The sequence below is a fragment of the Chlorocebus sabaeus genome, chromosome 15 (genome assembly GCF_047675955.1).
Source record: "Chlorocebus sabaeus isolate Y175 chromosome 15, mChlSab1.0.hap1, whole genome shotgun sequence".
In the NCBI taxonomy this organism is placed as follows: domain Eukaryota; kingdom Metazoa; phylum Chordata; class Mammalia; order Primates; family Cercopithecidae; genus Chlorocebus; species Chlorocebus sabaeus.
The window spans coordinates 31718738-31743614 of NC_132918.1; the positions used below are offsets into that span (position 1 = coordinate 31718738).

The 24877-nt window shown below is 39.3% G+C and overlaps 1 protein-coding gene across 1 annotated transcript in view; it reads right to left on the bottom strand.

The window, feature by feature from the left end:
* Positions 1-209: 209 nt before the first annotated feature.
* IQCJ (IQ motif containing J) overlaps positions 210-24877 on the bottom strand; it is a 182402-nt gene continuing 157734 nt past the window's right edge. The window contains exons 2-4 of the mRNA XM_073023488.1: positions 19443-19507; positions 12426-12506; positions 210-2653 (exon numbers count right to left, since the gene is read on the bottom strand). Of these exons, the coding sequence (XP_072879589.1) occupies positions 2470-2653; positions 12426-12506; positions 19443-19507 (330 nt within the window). The 3' untranslated portion in view covers positions 210-2469. The remainder of the gene's footprint in view (positions 2654-12425; positions 12507-19442; positions 19508-24877) is intronic.

Below are 24877 nucleotides of genomic sequence, written 5' to 3' on the forward strand. Positions count from 1 at the left end.
GCTTAGCTCACTAAACTCCAAACAACTACACATAAAGTTTTCTTTTAAATTATGACTTGGATATTTTACCTAAGTGACAAACTAGAGACTTGGAAACATCCCAACATCTTATATTTTCATATTTTATTTTTTACATTTAGTGTCACATCACTGTCATTATCAATATTTAAGTCATTTGTTATAATCAATAACTTCTATTTGTATTCTGGGCAGGGCCTGCTTGCTTTCTGACAGCTAATTCTTTTTGAAAATCTGTTCTGATTCTAACTTTTTTTTTTTTTTTTTTTGAGAAGGAGAGTTTCCCTCTGTCACCCAGGCTGGAGTGCAGTGGCATGATCTCGGCTCACTGCAACCTCTGCCTCCTGGGTTCAAGCCATTCATTCTCCTGCCTCAGTCTTCCAAGTAAGTGGGATTACAGGTGCGTGCCAGCACACCCAGCTGATTTTTGTATTTTTAGTAGGGACAGGGTTTCGCTATGTTAGACAGGCTGGTCTCAAACTCCTGACCTCAAGTGATCTTCCCACTTTGGCCTCCCAAAGTGCTAGGATTACAGGCATTGATTCTCACTTTTTATAGGCAGTCATGGGTAAGCCAGACTGCCATTCACTGAATATAGTCGTCCTTATCCCATGAGCACAGAGCTAAAGGATGATGATATGGTGGGGCTGCAGGATGCACTCTCAAGTCCGTCTGATATACCTGATGGGAGACCAAATTGCTGGGAATATTTGAGGGAGGAAATATCTTCTACTAAAAACCAACAAGGAACCAGGAGGCTAAGCCAAATTAAATAAGGTAGAACTGTTAGTGAAGTTGTGCAGAGATATAAATGAACTTGATGACTCATGAACAGGGAAGAACATGCATTTATGCACAAAACACTTATGCTAGAATCGAAGCAGTACAGCAGTACAAATATAAAACAAACATATATTCTCATAGGAGTCCAATAAAACCAAAAGGTTAAGCACCCTAAAGCAACACTAAAACTTTTAGATATCACTGGATTCAGCAGCAATTGAGAATTATCTTGAATTAGGCTGTGAGAAGGTACAAAAATAGTAAATCCAAACATTTAACTCACAAAGTGATTTCTAATATTGAGTTTCCATCATTCAAATAAAATCCTAAAGTCATCTAATTTGCACTTTCTATTGGCATTCACAGCAAAGACATCCTAAACACTCAATTCTCACTTTATTTTTTATTCACAAATCATGATTTAGACACAAACGAGAAGCCCTGGCATTTTCCAGTGTGGTTCACGAGTGCCCTCTAGTGATAGTGAGGTCAGTTAGGATAAGCCATTCCCCCAAATAATTGTTTTAAAAAGTGAGGATTCACTAAATGTTCAATTTCTGCTGTCAATTAACAATAGATCTTCTGCCACTTTTATTTGCATTGCTATAAACTCAACTTATTCTCTCTCTTTAAATCCATATCTAAGCAAAACCATTTACTAAAGAATATGCAATGCAACCATCTGAAAACATTTCCAATACAGTAACTTTTACCTGATCCCAAAAAGAATACATTGTTTTGAGTGTTGGGAAACCTTTTTACCACATAATAAACATGATAACCAATAGTAAAGGAAAATTTTTGGAAGTAATATACTTGTGTAATTACTTCATTTCTCTAACTTTTCAGCATTTCAGTGACTGGTTACAAATGATCACAATGCTTAAATCCACAAAACCCTGGTTCATAAATCCCTCACCACTGATTTCTTCCCACTTTTGGAGTTTTTTAAAAATAAATACTTCCAGCAGTTTCCCTTATTCCTTAACTCTCTATCTCAGATTTCTTAAACTGGTGGCCTGTAGGTCAATTGTGGTCGGTAGGCAGGGTTGCTTTACCTTTTAAATTTTATTACTGGATGCTAACACTTAAAAAATACAGATTTCTGACATCTTCTAAAGAAAGAAAATCACATTTGGCCATGCTTGCCTGTATTGCCACAGGTTGACACATTCTCAGGAGCCAAGTGCACTGCCCTTCGGGTGAGGCCTATGTTCTCCATGTAGCCCGGGGCACAGGTCAGCCACCTCAGTCATGAAGGTGACTTACCTGGTCCCTGGAGGCATTTGAGTTGCAACCCCTGAGTGTGTGACCACTTTCGATTCTTCCTGTAAAAGTTCTCTTTCTACTCCTTATAACCAATCTTATCTTCTATCATATTAGCACCACACAATAAAAGAAACACACAGCACATACCAAAAGAAATATGTTATTATAAAGAAAAGGAAAAAAGACACCTCCGTAATAGAGAAAGGAGAACACATAAATGCAATCTATTTTCTCCAGACTTGATAAAGTTCACTTTGTGCTTATGAATTGTGTCTTCATTTTGAGGTGACAAAACTCTCACCATGGGTTCCTGTGTAGCAAATAAGCAACGTAGATCCTCACTGTCACAAACCACCTGCTCACATCCCAAGATTTCTCTTAGAACCAAAGTCTAGGCTTTCAGCTGAATGTCAAGTCAGGACATAGAAAAAGAAACATGACACTCACGGGTGTGCTGCTGTCGGAGAAGGTGTTCATGCTGACAGAGCTGCTCAGCTTCTCTGAGGAGAGGGAGGGTGGGGATGGGCTCCTCTTCTCCAGAGGCTCCTGCCGCTGCAAGTACTCTCGCCATGCTCGCTGAATGCTGAAACAAAACAAAACAAAACAGCACACACATGATTACTGCTGGATCATAGCCCACAGACTCAGAAATTCACTGAAGACTCCTCAAAAAGGAGTCTGAAGGAATTGGTTTTGGTGACAAGGGAACTAGAACACACAGAATGTGATGTAGTTAACCAGGAGACCTGAACTTTAACTTCAATTCGGCCACTGAGACTGTCTCCCTGCCTTACTGGTTTGACTTTCACAGACTTGACTGCACTCAACTGGCCTAAAAGAGTCAACTTAATAATAAAATTCATTGGTCAAAACAAACTAGTTTGCACAAGTCAATGTACTTTGATTTATGAGACACAAAACTCTTTCAATTTTTCATCTTATATTTTAAATGAGAATAATAAATAGGCTGACTACTACTTCTGCATTCACTCAGTGTATGATTTCTGAGGGGCCATTCTGTGCCAGGGTCAGCCATAGAATCTGAATAGGGACTCTGCCATGCACAGCTCCAGAGCTGTCCTTTGCATGACCGCAAGGTGAAGGGTGTCAGTGATGTGCCACACAGTCTGCATGGCCAAATGCAGTGGCCCTGATGTGGGGCACAAGGCAGGCAAGAGTACCGCACCATGGGTTTTATATACTGTGGAAGGGAATAGGAAAAGGACAAAGATTATAAAGAAAGAAATGGACAAAGATTATTCAAGTGTTATGTACTACCCAGAGAATTAATGTAATGTGATCAGGCAGCTATTTCAGGTTTCACCTAAGGAAGTTATTTTCTGTGATTAGTATCAGAAGAAATAAATTATCTTCTGCTTAGGATAATAGAAACCTCTTCTTAGTATAAGCTAACTGACTCCCCCATGGACAGACTGTGTATTAGTCCGTTTTCATGTTGCTATGAAGAAATACCTGAGACTTGGTAATTTATAAAGAAAAGAGGTTTAATTGACTCACAGTTCTGCATGGCTGGGGAGGCCTCAGGAAACTTACAATCATGGTAGAAGGCACCTCTTCACAGAGTGGCAGGAGAGAGAATGAGTGCTGAGTAAAGGGGGAAGCCCTTTGTAAAACCACCAGACCTCCTGAGAACTCACTATCAACAGAACAGCATGGAGGAAATTGCCCCCATGATTCAATTATCTACATCTGCTCACAACCTTGACATGTGGGGATCATTACAATTCAAGGTGAGATTTGGGTTGGGACACAGAGCCAAACCATATCAGACTGGCTTTTGATCTTTGAGATTAACATCTAGGTTTTCATAGGGGGTCACTGAACACAATCTAACCTCTTCTGGGAGTCAGCAGTACATGCAGACCAGTTGTTAGGATTCAGCCTTTTAAAGTAATTTAAGATAGCTGTATTAATTCCATCACTATCTTTTCTAAACTCCTGGAAGCATCTGATCTTCTGTAATTCTTCCATGCACAACCTAAGTTGTTAAAGTTGTTTCTGAATAAACAAACTGATTTATTTTCATTTGACTGGAATAGTTCAAAGATCATCATCAATTCTCAATAGTTACAGGATATAAATAACACAAAAATGCTACCACATTATCGAATCTGTATAGTTTCCCTAATTTATTAAAGGTCTGAGAATTATAATCTCAAGGAAAAGTCCAGAAACTGTAGTGAAAACAATACTTTTGGATCAGTGGCCAATTCCCTGAAGCTAGGAAACTTAAGCTTTAGGGGTTCTTCCTTAAAGGCCAGGAGCCTATTCCAAGACCCTGATGAGGGGCTCTTCATGATTTGTATAGAATTGTAAAAATAAGGTATTTTTAGAGTTTTTTTTTTTTTTTTTAAGGAACCTTCAGATTATACATACTTCAAGCCCCACTAAAGCAGAATCTGGTCCAAATTTGAATTATATTTGGTCACTGTTTTATTATGAAATCTTGCTCAAAGTGCATTTTTATTTCTGTTTTTCTTTGGCTTAAAGATTTTAAGTAGAATGGGAAAGGGAGTCCCGTAAGATTGCCTGCCTGAGTTTAGTGGTCTTGTTGCTTCTTCAGGACCCATTATATCAGGGAAGAGTGAACTTAAGGAAGCTGTCAGTGATTTTCAGATCCTCTGAGTTGCCTGGGGTATCCCAGAGCCCAGCTAACAAGTTCTGCTGCTTGCAGGTGCCTCAAGTCTCTAAACCTGCCCATCAAAAGCTCAAAATGTGTAACATTTTAAAGGCAGTTTAAACATTAGAAAATGTTGACAACCCATAGACCACCCACCACTTTCTAGGACTTTGCGGTATTCTACACTGTCTTTTTTATTCTCCCCTTTAAATTGTCTTCATTACTCAGAAAATATAAAAACAAAATATAGTGACCATTTGAGATATTACATTTTAGCTTGTTGAACACCAGAGGGCGGTGTGACACCTGTAAAGAACCAAATAACATTGGACAAAGTTGAGATGAGCGGTTTGCAAAGGAATTTGCACTTAAAATATCCTCTTCTCCCTCCTGGTTTTATGGAATTTGGAAATTAGCATACCAGTTCTCCTTAAGTCAGATATTAAGAAGACAATATTATTTTATTCCTAATTAATGGATATCCTTTTTTTAATTTATAAGGTGACAATATTAAGTACTTTTAAAATATGTATTTAAAACATCTATACACCCACTGACTTTCTTAATACAGCAGCTATTTTATTTTGTAACATTTACTTTATAGTCATCCACATATGCAAAAACAATGTATTACATGATCTTATTATTTTTAAAACATGCTATAACATGATATATATATTTCTCGTTACTACTTGTCCTTCATAATTACAGTTTTAAGGACTAGATAAGCTGGACGAGTCTTTAGCATTTGGGGTTAAAAAATGACAGGGCCCTCATGTCACACCAGGCTATTAACCAAAATTGCTACATTGTTTTTTAATGATGGAGCTATGCTATGTTACTCTCTGTATCATAGAAAAGTGTTTACATCACATGTTATTTACTCCCCTTGGCCATTCCTACAACATGACCTTCAAAGATTAAATTGTTCCAATATTAAGTTGTCTTAATACCATCTCCAGATGCTATTTTACTGTAAGAGGGAACTAAAATAAAATGTAGAAGCACCTCATCTCTCAATCATAATGAATCACTTTCAGACTTCTTCTCCTAGATGTACCATAATTCCTGCTCACAAGTCTCCTTTGCGGCTACAGAGTAAATTATACACTACCTTGACATTTTTATTTTTGAAACTAGACAATGCTATTCATATAATTCTTTAAAGACTTTTTAAAGTAAGAAAGCACATGTTGTGTGTTCCTATATTTTGAATTACAGATAAAGTATAAGGGTTTACATCTAAACAGATGACAAATACATTTTCAATAATTTTTTTTGCTAGGTCAATTCCTATCTATCTTTTCTCATAGCAGGGGTGGCACAATCTGCCTGCCTCTGCCCTTTTTCTGTATATCCCTGTTTGTTTTACAGTGCAGTTGGCTCTCTCATGCACTCACAGCCATTTGGGGGACTCACATTCTGTGCAGTCCTGGTTGCCAAGAGATGTGTTTATCTAGAAGAGGAGAGGAGTGGAGAGGAGAGGGCTCTCAGAGAGCTGGGGTGCTTAGAGAAGGCTTGAGGGACTCCTAGGATTTTAATTAGTCCTAAAGCATGGATAGGATTGAGATTGATGGGGAGGAAGAAGATCTTTGGGCAAAGGTACAGAAGTGAAGACACCAGGCAGGAAGCAGGAAGATCCCAGAGAAGAGCAGTAAGTCTGAGGCTACAAAGTTGGGAAGAGGATCTCAGAAGCCACCTGAGGTCAGGTTGGGGGCAGACTGGGCAGTTGGGTGCAGACTGGGCAGTGTGGGCAACTCTGCTTTGGTGCAGTTGATAATTGACAGATGTTTCAACTTTTAAAGAACAGCCAGAAATGTTGATTTTTTTAATGAGAAAGTACTATTTCTTATATGTTACCAAACAATTATAAAAAATTCAAAATACATTATAACTCAAGTAGGTTGAATTTAGGGATGGATGAAAGAGGACACAATGAGAGAGGATACACTGAATCTGAGTATCTTGGAAACAATAGCTGATATACATAGAGCTCTTGTTTGTGTGCATTCTCCCATTCAATCCTTACCACAAGTGAGCTGTGAGGGAGGCACTATGATTATCACATGGGTAGATTTTGTGTGCCCAATATTAATTTCTCCTTTTCATTAGTTTTGCGGATCCACCAACTCTCTACTAGTGAGCTTTGGATGAAACAGATTCTACCCTATCACTGTAGATGGTGGCCCATTCCCCTGGGCTGACCAGCCAGAGGGCAGTGGTTGGTTCATTTTGGAGATGCACACATGGTTCAAGCCAGGTCTATTAAAGGCTGCTCTGGGGATTGTACTGAGACTACTGAGAAAAAGACCCTCTTTTTCACCTAAAGTTTCAGCAAGCAGAGCTGAAACTACCTGCAAGCCTAGAGCTGGCAGTGGCCACTCTGTTGCAATGTTGGGAGAGCCCACATGAGAATGAATCATGGGAAGAGCAGAGTTTACAGAAGAGGAAAGACAGATGCCTGATGACCTTGCCCAGCCACCTGGGTTTCACTGTGCTTAAAGCACGTTAGACCATGGGTGTTTCTGTTATGTGATTCAATATAATCTTGTTTACATCTATAAATTAGTTTGAGTTGAGTTTCTGATACTGACAACCAAAGAGTCCTGGCCGGTCTCAGGGAACAAGATGGGAACTGATCATCATTCCCAACACTTGGAGCAGATGCCTGGCCCCCATTACATGTGTTCCCTCCTTACAGGTCAGCAAAAGGCAGAAATAGAGAAGCAGGGTGGGTTTGGCTTGTCATATACTGACTGTGAGTGGAGAAGGAGAACTCCTACTTCTTTCAGTCTGTTTGCTGATTTTTCTATGTGCAGCTAGCTGAAAGCTATCCTAACAGATATATCATATTTTCATCATTTGTTATCTATCCCAACCCTGTATCCTGATGCAAACTTGCTCAAATGTCAATACGGGGCCACTGCATGCAATAAGCAGGTTTCCTACAGCAACTGCCCTCTCTCTCCAGCCTGCTTCCCCTCCACTCCAGCATCTGCCCGGTTTGTAGCTCTCGACTTCACTGCCACACTGATGGATGATGCTTCCTATGCACCAGGGCCTATGCCGTCTTGGCTTTTTCCACAGGTCTCTTCTCAAATACCCATGACTCTGCAGACTGTCAAGAATGCCAATGTTCTCACACATGAGAATTGGGGCAATTTGGGTCCTGGATCTATAACACTCTTTTCTTTATGAGGACTGAGGAGGCACCTCAGAAATAATGCACTCAGGGTTACTGAGTCTAAGAAAGAGAATAGTGGTCCTGAAATGCTATTAAACACCCAAAAAGAAGAGTATCAGATTAGGCCAATCCAATTGCCTCTTTTCAAACAAGTCCTCTTTCCCCACTAGAATGTACAATCCTTGAGGGCAGTGACCACTCCACAGTTCTGGGACATATGTTACAGGTGATTAACAAATGTAATTCTTCTAACATTGCATCCCAGAAATAGCTCAAAAAAGAAAAAGTTTTATCTCATGAGAAAGCATGCTTAGAGTCATAGAGGTTCTTGCCTAGTTTACCTCTCATGAGCTGTAGCTTTAGACAAAATACTAAACATGCTGGCCTCACTCTTGTTTATCCATAAAATAGGAGTAAGAATAACGTCTTTGTAACCCCTGCAAGAAGTCAAAGATAATGTATGTAAGTTACTTAGCCCAAACTTGACAAATAGAACTCCTAGATAAACTATTATAATTACTTAAGGAAAGGACATATCAAACACTTTCAAATACTTTGAAGTCACCATTGCAAGTCATCTAAGGATCCCTCCTGGCAATGTTTTATTAGCCCAAGTGGACATAAAAATATGTTTGAAAAAAGTATGTTTGCATGGAAAAAATACACTAGACTAAATGTCTAGTCTTGAATTTTCTCACTGAAAGCTGACTACAATTTAATAAGATATGTTAGCATTCTCATTTTACAGAGAAGTGCAGCTGAGGCCCAGAGAGGCCATTGGTGTTCCCAAGGTCACACAGCAGGTAAAAAGCAGAGTTGGGATTTGAACCTAAGTTACTCAAATTCCAAAGTCTGTGCTCTCAACCACTCTTCTCTCATATCTTCTTTTAATTAAATTTTCGACTAAAGTAGATATGTATTACTCTCAAATGCAATTTAATAAGGGTTTACTAAACATCTTTAAAGTTCTTTAGGAAATTCTCTCTCTCTCTCTGTGTTTGTGTGTGTGTGTGTGTGTGTGTGTGTGTACCCCTTCTCTCCTTTATAGAACCTAAATGTTGTTTCATTGCAAAATCAAATATAATAATAAAAATTAGGAGAGCAATTGAGCATATTTATTGAGCTGACTTTCAAAAAAGCAATTTGTATTCAATACATCTCTATGTTTTTCCATCACAAAGTAAATATATTGTTAAAATGTAAGGAAGGGGATTGGGGGATTACACAGAGTTAATGAACAACTTTTACGCAAGGGTTTGTATTGGGAAGATCTGTTTTAGATCTTGCTACAACATGTAAAGAGTGACTTACAAGATGGAGGGCAGCAGCTTGCTGGGGCTTGGGGAGCCCACCTCTTCCTGTGCTGTGAGTGCTTCTCACTAAGCCTGCATTCCTTTGCTGTGCACCTTCATCCCCCAAAGCTTGTTCCAGCCTTAAGGCTCTTAGGAACACATTCATCTTTAGCCTTAGAGTTGCTCAGAGAGCCTTCCTTTTGGTGTTTTCACTATTACTTTTACTTTCACAAATTTTCTGACTTGAGAGGCTTGCCTTTGTTTGATCTTCGGAGAACTTGCCTTTTATCTCCCCCAAATGCCTTTTCATTAATAACCATGTGATCTTGATTGCTTTTGCCCTTTTGACGCACTCTTTTGATCCTCTGGTCTAATACTCAAAATTACCTCTTAACAGTTGCATTCATGAACCAGGTAATGGACCCTTTCTGACACTCCCTTCAACTTTGATACACACACCCTCCCCGACACTCACACATTTTTTTCACTGAGCCACACTTTCTGACAGGCTTCTGCCTCCCGCCACTGATACTTTGCACTGCCACACGCAGGTTTACACTTTCTTATAAATTCTTTCCTTTTCACAATGTCCTGAGTATGAGGAACCATCCGAACCCTTTCCTGCTATTCTGACTCCCATCCTGGGATTCCCACAGGTAGACAGTGAAGGCAGCCTACACCTGAGAACAGGTCTCATCTTTCCTCTCTTTAACATTCAGAGATTGCCTTGCCACAGCACCTCCATCCCCCTCAGGGCTTGCAGGCACTAGACTAGCCAGACACACTGTATGGGAACTGTTTACTCTCTTCTCATCAGGGAGGGGAAAGGAGAGCCTTCAGGAGAGGGGATTTTATGATGGAGTGATCCTCACTTCCCTCTGCCTCTGGGAGAAGACAGACTCTCAGTTGGTCCCCACCAAAAGAAGTCAAAAGGCCCTAAGAGAAAGCCTGTGATAATAGAGGGTGACTGTGGTACCTTGGACAAGGCCCCATTTTTTATACCCAATGCTCTGCAGGACTAAAAATCTTCTCTTGGAAAGCAGGAATGAGAATATCCCAAGATTGTCCCTGTTGAAGATACCACGGTCGGCAGAGGAAGGCACTGTTTGGTGCATCATGGGGCAAAGCCCCCACAGAGCAAGAGGCACAAACCCAGTGAGGATGAGCAGCCTATACCATTGGGGGGGCTTAGAGGAGACCCAATGACCCCTTCCCTCAGAGTCCCCAAACATAGGACAGTTGTTAAAGGGAACAACTGCTGAGAGTGAAAGTGTCTGCCATCTATTCACAGGAAACCCGGGGCAGTCTAGGTGTTTAGCACAGGTGGGTGGGAGAGATAACACTGATAAAGGAAGGCAGAAGGAGGGAGGAGAGAAGGGGAGATAAGTAAGAGGAGAGTGAAAGGAAGGAAGCAGAATACAGAGCTGTAGAAAAGGTCTCCTGTAAGCAGAGGGGAGATTTTCAACCTGCCATGAGAGTTAAGAATTTAATAACCAGATTAGACAAAAGTCACTGAACTAGACTAAGTTCTCCAATGGGAGTCAAGTTCCATTATTCGGCAAGATTAAGTATTCTCTCCCTTCTTTCTCTCCAGTGAACAGACATGGGATTCAGAATTATTAGAAGAGATAAGAACCATTCTGTTTGTACCTCATTGAGCTGAGACTCCTCCATCAAATCAACAAATATAAAATCTCAGGCTCTCTTAGCTGGCTGGAATCTGAAGCACAGAGATTTTGTCTTTGCCTAATCCTTCTCCTGGTACCTATCCCGCAGCCCCTACATATTGAAGGTGATGAAAACTAAAAAAGACCCAGGAGTTTTTCTAACTTAATTTCAGCATTCACATTAAACACTCTAATTTTTCATACACCAACTTTTCTTTCACCAGCACATTTGAACCTTATCTTAATGAGAAAATTCCTAATGATAAAGCAACCTATGTTGGCAAACTAAAGTCCTGTGTAGTGAGGCTGACACACTGCTTACACAAAATGATTCCATAGCCTGATTCATTATGTATTTAGTAAGTGTGTGACACAGAACTTTCTAGCTGAGCACCCAACTGGTTCAGAAGTCTTGTTTGGACTTTATCTTGAGGGGTAACCTTATATGCTCATGTATAGGCAAGCTTTTTACTGATGACCAAGGTTAACATAGATTTACAGGGGTATGTATTAGTATTTGCTTTTATCCAGCAGGATATTACATATTTGTGTCATTTCTGCTTTAGTTCCTAAGTCCAGCAACGACTTATTGTTCAAAGTTGTACACACCTCAAGGTGCCCTTTTTTAGGGTGATTTCTTTTCTAAAAGATTCCTCCTTGCACTTTAAAAAAATGATCAGTGATTCTGGCCAAGCTCAGATATGTTAACATTCTTGTTTAAATTCTCATGCTTCTCGGAGTGTTAAACTGAGAGAGAGAGAGAGTTTGTGAGGGAGGGGGTGGGGAGAGAGATTAAATATACACTCACTGGCATTTCTCATATATGCTTCTGAAGGAAAATCAGAACAGGAAAAGATCTCAGAAAACAGAGATAAATATTTTTGAAATTGCTTCCAATTATAATAGGCCCCTTCTCTACTTAAAAATGGCTTGAGAAGATTAATATTTTGTTCTATAATAAAGTCTTTCTCACTTTGGATATTGTTAGTTTCATTTTGTTAATATTGAAATGTTTTTAGCACTATTTTAAGGTAATAGTCATTTATAATAGGGGGAGGAGGCTTACATTTGGGTGTCTTAAGAGAGAATAAGAAGAAAAGGATAGGAAGTGAGAAAAAAGAAGAGAAGAAACATTTTCCCAAAATAATTGAACAGACGCTGAAATAGAAAGATTTTTAAAAGGGTGTTTGTGTGTGTGTGTGTTTAATACATAAATGGCTTGAGGTAGAAATAACCAAATTATTCTATGACAGAATTAACCAAGTTACTAAGATGAAAGGCAAAGGAAAATGCTAGTGGAAGTTAAAGGATTGTACTAGACCAGAAATGGAAAAACCAAGAGGTGGTAAAAGCAATGGCAAGCAAATAATTCCCTGTACTACCCAGTAGATGGCGCTGTGCACCCAAAGTAGCTGTGTTCCGGCTTAGAAGAGGGAGGAAATAATTTGCAGCACATGAATGTAAAATAAAGATGCATAACTGTTGTACACGAAAATTCTAGATTTATTCAGTAATTCATAAAATAAGAACTGTAGAACTAATTGCTTAATTTATACTTTGAAATAACTTACATTTTCACCTTTGATTCCAAGGGCTGTACATTGAGGGGATATTTTTCAATATTATTCTCCATATCCATGGCCAGCTGGTGACTAGAAACAGAAATAATGTCTCAATATCTCTCAATCCAGAAGCTTAACATTTATAGCAATAATACTGCTAATTTATACTTATTTGTAAAATAGGATATAATTTTGTTCATTTTAATTTATTAAAGTTCCTGTTGATGGACGATGGATAAGTAACCATATCATGAAAAAAAAATGTGACTTTGACTTTTTTTTCTGTTGTCCTTTTGCTGTTCTCAACTCAACATCCATAGCTATGGTATGAAAATCATTTTCTTTAAGAGAAAAGAAAAGGAGCACATTGGACAATTTCAGGGGGAGAAAAAACACAAGGAGAGGGTTATAAATTCCATGATACTGGCCAACTAGTAAGATGTAGAGAAGACCTTACTCATCCCCAGTAGTACCACTGCCACTGGACCTTCCCTCCTTTCATTTTTAAGCTGTTTCAGGGCTTCCACTGGGAACAAAGCATGGATCTTTGACCTGTAGAAAGGCAGAGGATTATAGAGAAATGATCACTGCTTTCAGTGAGCTTACAGAACTCTTAGTGCTACAACAATCAAGAAGGGCTTCACGGAGAAGGCAGCTCTTGGGATGAATTTTGAAGAATGGATAGGAAGTAGGTAAGCTGAGAGTGAAAAGCAACATATGAGGAAGACTACAAAACAAATAGTAGAGGTGAAAACATTCAAAGGATAATTTTAGAAAATAAAGAGAAATTTGGTGGAAGTAGATGAAAAAAATAGGAGAACAAAAGGAAATAAGCTTTGATAAGCAGAAAGCTAATAGTTACTGATCCCATAATGTGTATAAAACACTGTCATAGACATTTTATATTCATTATCTTATTTATCACAGTAACTTCCATTAACTAAGTATCACTTTCCCCACTGTAGAGCTGAAAAATCTGAAGCTTGCAGAGATTATGTTAAATTTACTGTACAGGAGGAACTACATTAAAACTCACATCTCACTGCTCTGTCCACCAGAAGGCACTGGTTGGAGTATTTTAATATCAGGATTATTATAATAATAATATATTATAATATATATTATATTTTATATATATATATAAAACTGACTGAAGTTTTCATAGGTAATATATTCAACATCCCAATTCAATACTCATGCATGTGGTAAGGTAGGGGCACGTGTGTGTGTGTGTGTGTGTGTAACAAAAATTTCAAGAAACATTACTTCCCCAACTACATGTGATGTACTTTGATTTCTGATTTATATTTGAAACTTTTTTAAAAGGCCAGTGTGACCCACCAAATTTATTTAACAAACCATCAATAGATTATGATCTACAGTGTGAAAAACTTTACAAAATTTTTCACACTGTAGATCATAATCTATTGCAGCAGGGAGCTCCATGCATTTGGAGCAGGGAAATATGATCAATGGAGGGCTTAAGGATGATTTGCGGTGGGAGTGAGCAAGGAGAGTGAAATAAAACTAGTTAGAAAGCTATTCAAATAGTCCAGGTTATGAGGACTAAGATTGCACTGGTAGTAAAGAAAAGGAAAAAAAAAAAAAAAAGAAAGAAAGAAAGAAAAAAATTGTGCTGGAGAGATCCCTTAGAATCACAAATGTATTTTTTTCCTTTTTAGAAAGGAATGATCAAGCAGTAGGGAAAACACAGGAGAGCACATAAATTCCTACAAGGCAAGTAGGAAAACACAGGAGAGCACATAAATTCCTACATGGCAAGTGTCAGCACTCCAAGATAGTTTGGGGTTGCTCAGCCTGGTTGTTGAGGGGCAAGGAAGCACTCTTGTTTATTCTGTGCCATTGGTATTCAGGGTGCATTACTAACTCATTGTTAATCATTTATTCTACACATATATTTAATGTCTCCTGTGTGCCAGGAATGATGCAAAGCATGGAGGATAAAATGGTGAAAACACTAGACATGGTCCCTGTTCCTGTGGTACCACAATCTAGGAGAACATGAACATTACATAAGTATTTGCAAGTGTGACAGATATCATTAAAGGAGAAGCACACAGGAACCTAATCCTGGGTAGGTAGGCATAGAAAGTGATATGATCTGGCTGTGTCCCCAACCCAAATCTCACCTTGAATTATAATAATCACCACATGTCAAGGATGAGACCAGGTGGAGACAATTGAATCATGGGGGCAGTTTCTCCCATGCTGTTCTCATGATAGTGAGTTCTCACAAGATATGACGGTTTTATAAGGGGCTTCCCCCGACTGCTGGGCACTCATTCTCTCTCCTGCTGCTCTGTGAAGAGGTGCCTTCTGCCAAGATTGCAAGTTTACTGAGGCCTCCCCAGCCATGTGGAAATATGAGTTAATTAAATCTCTTTTCTTTATAAATTACCCAGTCTCAGGTATTTCTTCAAAGCAGTGTGAGAATGGACTAACACAGAAAGTCTTATTTTTATTATTGTATGGTCTTGTAGAAATAGCAGCCTTATGACAAGGATACTTTAAGACTCTGTTACTTATTAATTATAAATTAAGCAATAAAGTTATACATTGTAGGGCCTGTAGATACGTAACAAACAAAGACAGAGCCAATGTTTTCATAAAGAAAATAAAACTTTCACAATATTAACACATTTGCTAATTTGGGGATATAATTTATATATCCTCACCAAACTATAAACTACCAATACCTGTTGGTTTAAATCTGATAGCTTTAGTTCATTCCATCAATAATTGTCTATGGGTAATAAAGTGATTATGCCTCAGTACAATGTGTGACTTGCAATCACACATCTCCTACCAGAAACCCAGGCTGATTTAATATTTACAAAAATATGGCAGTCAGCCTAAGGTCTTACTTAAGTTAATAAGTGATTTTCATAAACAATGGAGTCATAAGTAGCATTCCAATTAATGGCCTTACCAATTGCTCTTCTCTGTATTGGCACATGCCAAGCTTTGCTAAGCTCATGTGTGTGTGTGTACACAAATGCACTTGACTGGCTCTGCCAATGGTCTCAGATAGTATGGAGCTGCAGCTTCCCTCCCCTTCACACTAACTCTCTACCACAAAACCCTGTTGAGCATTCAGAATAAATGTAATGTTCCAAGGGGGAATAACCGATCAACTGTTCTGACACCACTATCACTTAACTTATGGTCATTTCAAGTAGCTGAGATGATTTACATCAGCACCTAAGTCAGCTGCAGCTATAACGAAATGCCTAATCTGCTCACTCAAAGTACACCAATTTTTCAATCAAATTTGACAGCTTTCAAGGACATAGTCCTGACCTGAAACAGACCAAAAAAATCTCCAGGATTCCAGGCAAATGGGTATAGTTGTTAGGGCTGGCAGTCACTGCTTATTTTCTCTCTGTCCTGGATAAGCATGAAAAGAAAGTTTACCCCCATGGGCCCATGTGCTTTGAAGAAAGTATTTAATTCCCATTGCTGGAATTTCTCAATCGGGATTGAAAAAAAAAATAAGCACACAAAACAGACTGGTTATTTCCAGAAGGTTTTAGCTTTCTCAGGCCTCTGAATAATAAAACGGAAAGAGTAGGGTAGGGCAGATGGAAGCCCACATATATACCATTAATTTTCAAATATCGTCCTGAGAGCAGACAGCTGAGAAAGATACATGCTGGTGTTAGTGAGAGGTTTAATATAGAATTGTGGTCAATTAGCAGAACAAAAAAAAACTTCATTTCCTACATCAAAATCAATAATGGGTTGGGTGCAGTAGCTTACGTCTATAATCCCAGCAATTTGAGGGGCCAAGGCGGGTGGATTACCTAAGGTCAGGAGTTCGAGACCAGCCTGGCTAACACGGTTAAACTCTGTCTCTACTAAAAATACAAAAATTTTCTGGGTGTGGTGGCAGGTGCCTATAATCCCAGCTACTCGGGAGGCTGAGGCAGGAGAATTGCTTGAACCCAGGAGGTGGAGGTTATAGTGAGCCAAGATTGCACCACTGCACTCCAGCCTGGGTGACAGAGCAAGACCCCAACTCAAAAAAATAAAAAAATCAATAATGAAAAACCAGCATGGCCAGGTTTAATAAATAAATGGGCCAAATAAATAGAGAAAGTGTGTCCTCGGAGAATTAAGCTGCATGAGGAGATTACTGAATAAGTGAAATGAATCTAAAATATATTTACACTACTGGTTCTCAATCCCAGCTCCTCGTTAGAGCTACATGAAGGAAGATGTTAAGAAATACTGATTCCAGGGCCTCATCCCCTGAGAATCTAATTCAATTTGTCTAGAGTGGAGCTTAAGCCAGGGCATTTTTATTAAGCTCCCCAGCCGATTCAAAGTGTAGCCAAGGTGAAAAATAACTGATTTAGCCTAATGTCATTACAACACTAATCTCTATAAAAGAAAAGTCTTCATTCTAGAGTCAGCAAAAAACTCTTTAGGTATTGTTTACATATAGCTAGTGATGGTGATGGTGGAGGGAAATTCTACTATTTTATTCTTATTTATTCATATTAACGAGAGTAGGCGTAATAAAAATATATGAACAGAAACTTCATTTGTCCAAAGGGCTGAAACTGCCTTTCAATGTGATGACATGGCAGATTCTTAGGATCGTGCAGATGAAATGAACCTTTGAGACTGTCTTGTCCAAACCCTTGCCCAGATGGAAAGGAAAGGAGCCAGCATTGAAGGCATCAGGCTATTACGGGCTGTCTCATTTAATGCTCTCAATAAGACAGTCAAGTCAAGACTACTATTATCATTTTTAAAGATGAGTATAGTGGGGCTCAAGGTGGTTCAAATTTTTGTCTAGACTGACAAAGCTTAGAAAAAGTAGAAAGAGGCATCAAACCCAAAGTTTTCCATTTTCTAGGATATTTTTTAGAAACATTTCAGATAAAAAAAAAAAAAAAAAAAAAAAGAAACATTTCAGATGTACTCTTCTTGGGCACTTCCAGTATCTTATCAGCTAGTGGGGCTCAGCATGTACTGTAAAGTATGGTGTTTGGCATGCTCAGTTCTTTGAACCGAAGGAGAAGAGGCCTCAGAAGCAAAGTCTCTTTCTCTCTGACCTTCTCTTGCCCTTCTGTCCCTGCCCCTCTTTCTTCCATGATGCAAGCCATAAAAAACAGAATTCCTCTTCCACGAGGCCGGTTATGGAAACTAGAACCCTTCTCCCACAAACAAGCTACAAAATCTAAAAATATTCCTCTAAACTTCCCCTGCCTTTCTGTATAAAATCTGGTCATAAAGAAATTCTCTGACCTACCTAGTCTGATGTAAAGTCCTAAGACCCTCATTCCAGAGGTTCTTGCCCCATGCCCAAGAGAAAGGAATGCTGCACAGAGAGGCCAAGAAGAATGTGAATAGACAGCCTTGCTGGGTTTCCCCACCTCATATATTAGATCCTTCCTTTTTGTCCCCCGACATTTCTACAGGGCTGTCCATTCTTCATCAAAATTAAGTATAAAAGTGAACAATTTTCCCCAGGTTTTCATTTCTGAAGGCTCCCAAGTCACATAGAATCCTGATTAAATAGACTAGGTGCAGTGGCTCACACCTGTAATCCCAACACTTTGGTAGGCTGAGGTGGGCGGATCACTTGAGGTCAGGAGTTTGAGACCAGCCTGGTAACATGGTGAAACCCTGACCCTATTAAAAATACAAAAATCAACCCGGTGTGGTGGCACGTGCCTGTAATCCCAGCTTCTCAGGAGGCTGAGGCAGAAGAATCACTTGAACCCAGGAGATGGAGGTTGCAGTGAGCTGAGATAGTGCCACTGCACTCCAGCCTGGGCGACAGAGTGAGACTCCATCTCAAAAAAATAAAATAAAATAAAGAACCCTGATTAAATAAGCTTGTTGTGCTTTTCTTTTGTTAACCTGTCTTTTGTTACAGGAGTGTTGGCTGTGCTCCTTACAATGCGTGAGGAAAGGTGTGATGCCTTCCTGCCCCTACATGGCTCACTTCTTAACAAAGTTCATTCTGTTTGGGGTTAGGCTGAACTTTTACAGAATCTTTTCCTTATCTGAGTCACAACACTGTTTCTCCATATATCCTACTCATTGACTCTTGTTCTATTTTCTGGAGCAGGAAGAGCAACTTAGCCTCTCTTTTATAGGAGCAACCTTCAAATGTTTGAGGATAGCTATTACATTTCTTCTGAGACTTCTTTTCTCCAAGCTACACACCCTCAGCTCCTTGTAGTAGTTTCCCATGGTTCCAGAACTCTCACAATTTTAATTGACCTCTTTCTAATACTCTTGGGAATGTCAATGTGATTCTTAAATGTAGTGTCCAGAGCCAAGCATGACACCCAACTGGCTTGACTGGTCCTGAGTACATTGGGGCTCAGCCAGTGATTGAGAGCAAGGATTCTGGAGGCAATAAAACCTGGGTTTATTTCCCATTCTCACCACTTACTAGCTGAGTATACATGGAGTTGCTGAAACCTCTCTGAGCCTGTTTTTCCTCATCTGTGAAATGGAAATAATAATGCCTATATCAAAAGGCTATAATCAGAATTTGATGAGGAGTGTCTGTGAGCGTTCAACAGTACAGGGTACATTATAAATGTTTACTTTTATCTCTGTTCAGTTTCATCTCTTTGCTTTATCTTAGCTCAATTTTGTTCCATTCTGTAGTGTTAATCTGAATGTTCAGTCTATTAGTCTTAGTGTTAGCTTTGTACTTTTCACAAATTTTGTACCTGCCTTCTATAAACGTCCCTGATTAAAAGACTAAGACAGGTCAGAGTTAAGTTTCAGCCCTCAGACATACCACCAGAAACAAATTCCAGGCATCGTATTACTCTGTTAAGCAGTAGAGCTTGCGTATCATTGCTCAACTAGTCATACATTTATCTACCTATATCTCAAATGAGCCACCTTTCTGGGCTCTAACCACAATGATAACAAGAAACTGTCCAATTTACTTATTTTTACCAGAAAGATTTTCATTTTACTCAAGCTTTCCAACCATGCAAATGATTTAACTTAATACTTTTTACTTACTTTTCAAATAAATATTTTCCATCATTAACTTGTTCTAGAGGATTCTGCAATCTTTTCAGTTCTTCCTGTGAAAAAGAAAAGATATATCTTACAAATTATCACCAGCTACTTCTGAGCAATACTATTCAAGCATACTTGTTAGCAAAATTGATACAACACAACATTAAGAGTTCTGGACTGCACTTTGGTAGGCCGAGGTGGGCGGATCACAAGGTCAGGAGATCGAGACCATCCTGGCTAACATGGTGAAACCCCGCCTCTACTAAATATACAAAAAATTAGACAAGCGTGGTGGTGGGCACCTGTAGTCCCAGCTACTCGGGGGCTGAGGCAGGAGAATGGTGTGAACCCGGGAGGCAGAGTTTGCAGTGAGCCGAGATTGTGCCCCTACACTCCAGCCTGGGTGACAGAGTGAGACTCCGTCTCAAAAAATTAAAAAATTAAAAAAAAAAAATAAGAGTTCTGGACTTTGTGATGGTTAAGTGTTTAAACACACAAAAATACAGCGTGATCCTTGATCAAATTAGAATATTATCACTCAAATTGTGCAATTTTTTTTTTTTTTACTCAAGATAATGTTTCCTTTTTTTTTTTTTTTTCAGAGTTTGGATATGTTTACATAGATCCACCCACACTCTTTCCAAATTCACTTTCTCAACAGTAATGTCATTGCTGGTTGCTGGGTAAGAGACACTAATGACTGCATGCTGCATTTGGCCATTCAGCAATCATCCTCTCTTGTCTCTTAGTAACTCTTGGCAACCTCTTCTCCATAGCCCACATGCTCAGACACACACACACACACACACACACACACACACACACACACCCCTTCCCTGAATTCCAGGCATTTGTTGTCTCTGTAATCTCATTTCTCTGACCACAGAGGTGTGACAGGATTTGACCCACGTTCCTGGTAAGACTCCCTTCTTCAGTCTTATCACGGCAGGATTTAAGGAAGACTCACAGGACTCTGTTCCTGGGAAGACCACCGTTCCCTGAGGCCACACTACCTACCATACCATTCACCACACCACTTACCCCCCACCAGAAACTGTCAAAGTGACCAGTCCCAAGGGGAAGCCGCAGTTAGAAATAATTATTCAATTACATCCAAAAGACCATCAGGACTAGTCTCTCTACATGCTTATAACCCACCAGACACCCAAGTCGCCTAGATCACCTCTCCCACTATGCAATCTCTTAAACCCATACTGCATTCCAGAATGTGGCCTAATCACCCACCTCTCCCCAGTCCTTTCAGCCTTTCCAATGGGTCCTTTAGAGTCTGTCATCAGCAAAATCCTGTATCTCCCCAACTTCTTTGAATATGCCCTTAATCATGTTGTTCTAACTAAACTATGCCTCACTGTTCTGGGACAGCTAAGTTTTTGTTAGAGCAAGAAGAGCAAATAGTTGTTCAGAAAAGAGGTCTAGTATATAGACGATTTTGCATATGAAAAAGTTGGCTGAGTACCTGAGCACACCCTCTCCCCTGCAGTCCTCTTAAGAGGTGGTCATTTCTTCCCCACATGCTACATACTACATGGTGTGGAGGTCGGGTGGGACCCTCTTTGCTCCTTAGATCTTCGCCACTCTTACAAAACCTCTGGAAACATACCAGCTGCCAGTCTCAGTCATCTGTCCTCTTCTCTATCTATCTTAACTCCTCAGGGGATCTCAGCCGGTCTCACAGCTTCTATTTTATATTTGTACCTGACCTCTTCTCTAACTTCACTCTTCTGCATCCACCCTGCCTACTTGACAGTTCTATGTACGTGTTTGACAAGCATCTCAAGCTCAAAAGCAAAATGTTGATATCCCTGCTTATACCCTCCTACCCAAACCTCCTTCTTCACTGCTTCTTCCTCATTTTAGCAAATGGCATCACTATTCACCAAGCTATGAAGAGTTAAACCTAAGAACCAGACTTTACTCATTTCTTCCTCTCACCATCTATAGTCAATCAATGAGCTACTCTTATTGACTCCACTTTCAAAATATATTTGGGACTTGGCCACCTCTCAGTCTGGTCTAAGCCAACCATGGTAATCTTCTAATTATTGCCCTGCTTCCTATGTTAGGCTGCATCAGTCACTTCTTACATCAGCCTGAGTGGTCTTGTAGTACCTGGGTTTTCTTTTGTAATTGGAGTATAATTTACAAAGTATGAAATGCACCTTATAAGTATACAATACAGTGATTTTTATCAAACGCTTCCATTGGTAGAGCCACAGCCAAAACAATATATAGAACATTTATCATTCCCAGGAAGTTCCTTTGTGCCCCTTTACAATCAATTTTCCTATCCCAAAGGCACCCCTGTTCGGATTTCTATCTGTGTAGATTAGTTTTGCTTGTTCTAGACTTTTGTATAAATTTATCTATTGTGTCCAGCTTAATTAACTCAACATTGTATTTTGACATTTGTCCATGCTGTCCGTTGCATATATCAGTAGCTCATTTCTTTTTATTGCTGAGTAGTTTTCTATTGTATACATACACAATAATCCATTCTCCTGTTAATGGGCATTCTAATTGTTTTCGTATCCATATGGCCTAGTATGAATAAAGCTGCTGTGATCATTGTTGTGCAAATCTGTTTGTACAAGTCTGCTGTGCAAGTGTGTTTGTGGATGTGTTTTCATTTTTCTTCAGTAAATATCTAGGAATGAAATTGCTACCTTATGAGGTAAATACATGTTTAACTTTTATATTTATTTATTTATGTATTTATTTATTTATTTATTTTTGAGATGGAGTCTTGCTCTGTTGCCCAGGCTGGAGTGCAGTGGCGCAATCGTGGCTCACTGCAAGCTCCGCCTCCCAGGTTCACACAATTCTCCTGCCTCAGCCTTCCGAGTAGCTGGGACTGCAGGGGCCCACCACCACACCCACCTAATTTGTGGTATTTTTAGTGGAGACGGGATTTCACCATGTTAGCCAGGATGGTCTCGATCTCCTGACCTCATGATCCACCTGCCTCGGCCTCCCAAAGTGCTGGGATTACTGGCATGAGCCACCGTGCCCGATCACATGTTTAATTTTAAAGAAACTTCCAAAGTTTTCTAAAGCGGTTGTACTATTTTATATTCCAACCAGCAATGTAGGAGAAGTCTAGCTGCTGTACATTCCCACCAAAGTTCAATGTCAGTCTTTTTCACTTTATTCTCCTGGATTTGTGATATCTTATTGTGACTTCAACCTGCATTTCTCTGATAACTAATAATGTTGAGTATTTTTTGCATGTGTTTTTAACTGAGTTATATGTCTTATTTTTCAAGCAGTAGAAGTTCTTTATATATTATAGGGTACAACTCTTTTGTCAGATGCATGTGTTGCTAATATTTCTTCCCAATCAATATATTTTGACAAGCAAATCTTTTCATTTTGATGCAATGCAATTTATTATTTTATTTTTGTTATTTAGTATTTTCTGCATCCTAAGAAATATTTTCCTGCCCCAATGTTGCAAATATAGTCTCCTATATTTTCTCCTAGAAAATGTATAGTTCATTTACATTTAGGAGTACAGTAAATTAATTTTTGTGTATGGTGTGTGATAAGAATTGAGATCAATTTTTCTTCATATGAATATGAGCGTAAGTCTACTAAATGGGGTTTCTGTATAAACTATTGTTTTCTGATACCAAAAAAAAAAAAAAAAAAAGAGTCAGCTGGCATGTGGCTTTCAATGTTTGGTCTTCCTTCTTCCTGCTGGGATCATAGTAATGAAATCCAGAGTGCAAAAGCTATTGTGCCTATAAGGAGGAAAACCATGCATTAAAGTTAATAAAATAGAAAGACAGAAGGTGCATGGGACCCTGATGAAACCATGGAGCTGCTACTTCAACTCTGATCTACCAACATATGAACATACTTGTCATGCAAGAAGACCAACCTACTAATTTATTGATTCATCATAGTTAAACAAATGTAGATAAGTGATGTTTTCCTCTTCATAATTCAGTGGTTTTCCATCACTTTTGGAATAAAATCCAAACTCATCACCATGGCCTATAGAACCCTATGTAATAAGAACCCCCACCTATCTCTCTGACCTCATTTCCTACCACCCTCTATACATACAACTCACACTTATCTAGCCATATTGGTCTTGGGGTGTTTCAGAAACAGCCACGGTTGCTCCCTTTTAGATCACATATCTTCGCTGTTCCTCGTACAGAGAATATTAATTCTGTGCACAATTACAATCAACATTACCCTCACATGGCTTCCTCACTTCATCCAGGTGTTTGCTCAAATATTGCCTTCTCAAAAAAGCCTTCCTTGATTGAACTCTCTAAAATGCCACCCATTACTTATTGTATATTTACCGTGCTTTATGCTCTTATTCACTTCTTTATGATCTTCATCACTTCCTAACATATTTGTGTTTCATTGTCTCCATTCACTAGATTGTAGGCACCATGGAAGTAGATTTTTCATCACATCCACCTTTATATTTTCAGTGCATAGAATAGTGCCCAGCACATAGCAATTGCTCAACCAATGTTAATTATTTAAACTTTAACTCAAGATTTGGAGAAGAACTTCAGTTTATTCCTCTGGATTTTGGAGTGTTAGGATTTCGAAGTGTGAGGGACACTGGAACTGTGACAGAAGTATTTGCATTTGTGACAGGTACTAACTGAAGGAAAAATATAACACAGCAAAGCGGATGGAGACAAAGGAAAAAGAGCCAAGAGGCCAGAGCCAGGGTGATGTTGTGAACATCTGTTTCAAACTGGAGCTTGAAACCAGCACATTGATGGACTTTTCAGTTTTGTCAATAGATTCTTTTTTTTTTTTTTTTTTTTTTTGAGACAGAGTGTCACTCTATCACCCGGGTTGGAGTACAGTGGTGCAATCTCGGCTCACTGCAACTTCTGCCTCCCAGGTTCACGTGATTCTCCTGCCTCAGTCTCCCGAGTAGCTGGGATTAGAGGCACCTGCCACCATACCCAGCTAACTGTTTATATTTTTACTAGAGATGGGGTTTCACCATGTTGGCCAGGCTGGTCTTGAACTCCTGACTTCATGATCTGCCTGCCTTGGCCTCCCAAAGTGCTGGTATTACAGGCATGAGCCACTGTACCCAGCCAGATTCTCTCACTTTTAAAAAACACTTTCAGTTGAGGCTTCTGTTTTGTTTTGTTGTTTTTATACAACTGAAAGAACCCTGAGAAGTTACCATGTGAGCCATAACCTAGGACTAGAATACAAAATTCGAAGATGAACAATAGCATTCTAAAAGTTCAGAACTGAACTGTTGTTTGCTTGCTTTGTTTTGGCCATGTCTTTTAAAATGTCTTATTCAGAACACTAACAGGGCCAGGTGTGGTGGCTCACGCCTGTAATTCCAACACTTTGGGAGGCCAAGGTGGGTGGATCACTTGAAGTCCAGAGTTCAAGACCAGCCTGGCCAACATGGT